A 4726-nucleotide genomic window follows, 5' to 3' on the forward strand; every position below is an offset into this window, starting at 1 on the left:
TGAGTCGGGGTCCTGACAGGGCTGCAATAGTCTCGTTATTAACTCTGATAACATGGAAGTCATCGACACAATGAAGAATGGAGGACATTCTGCAAGAGCAGCGGTGGAAGATTTTGATGATTGCTATTTCATGGCTTGTGATTTTTCTCTTACAAGTTTTGAACATTGTAATAGAGAAGCAAATAAAGCAGCTCATGAGCTTGCTAGACCAATAAAATATTCAGTGACAAGGGGTTGGTTCAAGGAGCGTATGATAACTATTGTACCTCTTCTTATAGACGATGTAACCATTGTTTCTAATAAGTAAAGTTGCTGCCTTTTTAATTAAAAAACGATTGCAACATCTATGAAATGCTAGCATATCCTCCCCCTCAGGTTGGAGATCAGCACAGCCTCCCCCGTGCATCGGTTCCAAAGACGCACAGATAGGACCGATGTTGTGCCAAAACTCGGAGGTTTGATGTTTAATAATCCACACTATGCTTGATTGCGGCGGATCTGGTGCTTGACCTCGGCGACATCGACGGCTAACATTAGCTTCGGAATTTGAGGAGGATGGGGATGATCCCCGCCGACACGCCACAACGATAAAGGCCTTGCGCTCGACGGGCTTCTTCATCGGCTCACAACGCCCTTCTGGGCTATGGTTTTCCTTCGAATTTGACGACCACGATGATGGCAGTTGCCGAAAATTCTATGGTCTTGAATGTAATTTTATTTTTTTGGAGAGGTTTTGCGCAAAATTCTGCAAACACATGTTCTCCCTTGGTCTTTCTGGTCGGTTCCGTGTGTGGGCGTATCACTATATTTGTGATTGATGAAACACGCGGAAGTCCTAAAAAAACTAGCATATTCCCCAAAATTCCCTTAAAAGAACAGATTTCTTGAAATTACGCAGACTCGATACTCGATAATAACCGCTGATATGGAGCACTGAGCGCATACTGCAAAAATCAGCCCTATGGGATTCACTAGATACATCTTCATTGCTATATATTTTGGAGGGTGTTCCATATGCCTCCACCTCCGGCCTACATATTTAGAGTCACAAAGACAACTTAGAGCAAAAATGCTAACAAGTCACAAACACTCCGCAAAACCTCCATGCTCGCTTGCGCTGCCGCCCAGCTCTCTAACCCCCACCAGGTGGGTCCCACACCGCAGGCAAAGTAGGCAGAACATGTTATGCTGAGTTTGATTTTGCTCAACTCAAAAATATAAAAAAAATAAACTGATTTTGCCGCCAACCTCTCTACAAACTTGACCGATCGTCCTTAAAACCATTATACAGGCTGAGGTTTTACAGAATCAGCAAGAGGTGCTCTAAGATTCAAAGCTTTGCAAAACACCAACAGCAATAGAAATGATCATATGCCACAGTCCCACCGCACGGTGGCTCCTCTTGCTCTTGTGATACAAAAATCTATATAGATGAAACAATAAACGTCTCAAATATGTTCTTCCAAGTCGAGTCCCAATATGAATATGCCTATGGCCGTTTCCTGCCCCGTTTATTCTTTGATGACGCGAGAAAAATCGGACGACGGAGTAGGCACTGCACTGCACATTTGCGAGCTCTCAGTCCAGCCTCCTTAGCAAGTATGCTACCTGGACGTCCTTGGTTAGCGGCATGATCCTGTCGCTGTACAGTCCAGCGACCAGGCTGGGCCTGATCTTGTACACAGGCGCCATGCCCTTGGCTTCAGCTCCTATGTTCACCTCCTGTCCAAATATCTTGGCCTTGGTTTCCACCCGATGTTCGATGGCACGCTCGACCGTCTCGTACGTGAGGATCTGCATTAGTTGAGCACCGTCCTGCAATGGCCGCCCGACAAATTGGTTGTTTCCACAACGGGATCAAATTGCCACGGTCCATTTGAAACAATGTAAGCGGAAGAGAAGTATGACAGCGTTACCCCTCATTGTAACATAGAGCACTCACCTGAGCTTCTATTGCAGACGTGTAATCTTCAGGGGACTCTTGAAACTTGGCCTCTGCCACAAACTTTCCATAGTGGATTCTCTTAGAGAGTGCCTGAATTACAGAACAGTGATGGAAAAGACAGATGAGCAAAATGTACTTCACAAAGAAATGCTTAGTTGCAGGAGCCTCTAGTGAACCTCAGCTTAGTCATATGGAAATGACATATTAATAAAATTACGACAGCACAAAATCTTGCAACAATGGTAATGACAAGGCTTATTTTCAGTGAATGAAAGTTGTGGCATAGTAAAAATGATTTACAGCAATTAGCTGTCCGACTCAAAGACCAGCAGTATTGATCTAGTATAGTACCTGCAAGCAGGTTGTGTCGCAAAGAGCACTGGATCCAGAATTTCCATCACTTCCTTCTTTCACTAGCCTTGGAAGAACTTCATCAAAGTACATTTTCCAAATCTCTTTGTTGATATTAATGGAATCAGCAATAGGATGCAGAACCTACGAAAATAATAAAGACAACATAAGAATCCATCCAAAATTGCATCAACAAGAACAACACAGTAATCTACTAGAAATATGAGTTTTTGAATAGATGATAGTATTCCACAATCAATATCGACATATTTTCAGGCTCCAGATGGATAGTCAGAGCTTCTAATGAAACTGAAATGAATGCTAGTTGCTAACAAGTAACAATAGAAAACAGAAGCACAGTATTGTTCAATCGTTCATGCACCGATGTCAAAACCCTGATATGTTAGTTGGCAATTGCAGGACCATGTTTTCCTACATTGACAAAAAATATCTACAGGCCTACAAGGACACCCAAAAAAACTTGAAATGTGCATTACCGTTGGATACTGGATAGGCGGCAACAGTGTCTCAGGCAGATCTTCTGGAAAGAATGGGTGTTCATCTGGGCTCTTGTATCTCCCAACCTACATAAGAAAGATCAGCATATGTATTTTCCAGGCAATGCCATGATCAATTATATTTCTATAATTGCACGGATGCTCCACCTTTGCATGTAGCTTTTCAGTTTCTCTAACCATGAATTCAACCAAAGAGCCGCCAAATCCATCCACATGGAAAGAATTGCTATCATATGTATCAGCATTGTAACAATACTGCGCTCTCTCCAAGAGACCGAATATGATGCTGTCTTCTAGTCTAATCAATGAGGTTCTGACACTGTCCAAAGTCAGTATTTGACTTTGATCTATCCTCTGTTTCTCCACCCTAGAAGAAGTGTACCATTAAGAAAAGTTATCAGTTCCTTGCAGTATAACAAAAAAAGCAATTTTTTTGCAGAAGCATCATAGCTATAAGTTAAAGTTATCAGAACCAGGTTAATCCATTCATAGTGCTATAATTCAATGCTCTGCTCAAGGTTGCACTTGCACATACGTTTGCAGAAAGTTTCACCACAATTAGGTGAGCCTTAGTCACTAAGACATTACAAAAAAAAAGACATTACAGACATGCCCTAGTCAAAGTTAATCATTCACCATTTTTTGGTCTTTCAGTATGACTTGAAGACATGTGGTCAAGTCATCAAATATTAATGAACTATTTTGGTGGAAGTAAAAAAGATGCTGAAATAATTTGCATCATTGCATGGTTAAACATAATTTGAAAAGTCAACAAGACAGAAAAGAACAAACACAACCCCTATAAGGCTACAATCCAGGTCACATGCTATGTTTCGAAGATAAACTATTTCACCGACAAGAAGTTGGTGGTTGTAAGCAGAAGGCACAACATAATCAACTATTCAACTCTTTACTATTGAGATCACGAGTCAAACTAGAGTACCTTAAAAAAAAACTTGGGATAACTCAATCATTAACTTCATACCGAAGCAACGATGGACTTAATATTTCGTACCTTAAATAATTGTAACTGAAAACAGGGCAACCAGACTTAATATTTCATAACTCAAATACTTGTAACTGAAAACATCGCAACCAATACCAGAATGGATACACCAAATCACCGGCCCCCAATAGGAAAACATCCTTATCCGTAAGCAAAGCAAAAGAAACGGGGGAATCAATGTCGGTAAGCATAACATGACGCCATACCTGGTCACCGGCGCGGAGTTGTTAGTTGCAGCGAACAGCGCCCGCGCCGGCGGCGACGACGCCTTCCTCCACGCCGATCCAAAGGCGACGCTGCTCCGGCCCTGCGATCCCTGGCTCGTACTGTGCCAGGCTGCGGGCAACGCGGCCGCCTTCGATGCCACCTTAAACTCCATGGCCGACCGCGCCCGGCCCGCCGCTGCAGCCTGGAAAGTGGAATTGGGATCTCTGGATTTGGATTTCAGAATCAGGCGTGCCGGGCTGGAAGGAAAGGAGCAGGGGAGGTGGGTGCGTGTGAAAGAGAGAGGGAGAGGAGCGAGATGGTTGGGGGAGCGAAGTAGGTAGGACCGTAGGAGGGAGAGGCGGGAGGGTGAGGAGGTGAGCGGAGGCCCGGCGCGGTAGGTCGGCCTGACCTGAGGGTTTCTCTTTGAAGTGGTCGTCCCAAGTTTTCCGTAGAGGTGAGGTGCGGTGGGGTTGGTCGCCAATAAATATTTGATGAAGAATTTTTTTTTATTTTTATTGAGAAGGGATTGTTTTAAGTTTTTGGCCGAGGCAGTGGCGCGGTCGCCAATAAGCATTGTACGTGTCTGGTGAGAAAAAGATTCTATTTATATTGAGAAGGAGTAGTCTCAAGTTTTTGGCCAAGGCGAGGTGGAGCGGAGTTGGTCGCCAATAAGCATTGTACATGTCTGGTGAGGAAAAG

The 4726-nt window shown here is 43.7% G+C and overlaps 1 protein-coding gene across 1 annotated transcript; it reads right to left on the minus strand.

Moving 5' to 3' along the window:
• Nucleotides 1–1216: 1216 nt before the first annotated feature.
• LOC119277089 (chorismate mutase 1, chloroplastic-like) lies at nt 1217–4433 on the minus strand. Its single transcript, XM_037558309.1, has 6 exons — nt 4027–4433; nt 2962–3181; nt 2794–2880; nt 2297–2440; nt 1943–2035; nt 1217–1815 (listed from the first exon to the last, which is right to left on the minus strand). The coding sequence occupies exons 1-6, from the start codon at nt 4197–4199 to the stop codon at nt 1579–1581; spliced, it is 954 nt and encodes a 317-aa protein (XP_037414206.1). The 5' UTR covers nt 4200–4433; the 3' UTR covers nt 1217–1578.
• Nucleotides 4434–4726: the final 293 nt, after the last annotated feature.

The sequence above is a fragment of the Triticum dicoccoides genome, chromosome 3B (assembly GCF_002162155.2).
Source record: "Triticum dicoccoides isolate Atlit2015 ecotype Zavitan chromosome 3B, WEW_v2.0, whole genome shotgun sequence".
Lineage (NCBI taxonomy): Eukaryota > Viridiplantae > Streptophyta > Magnoliopsida > Poales > Poaceae > Triticum > Triticum dicoccoides.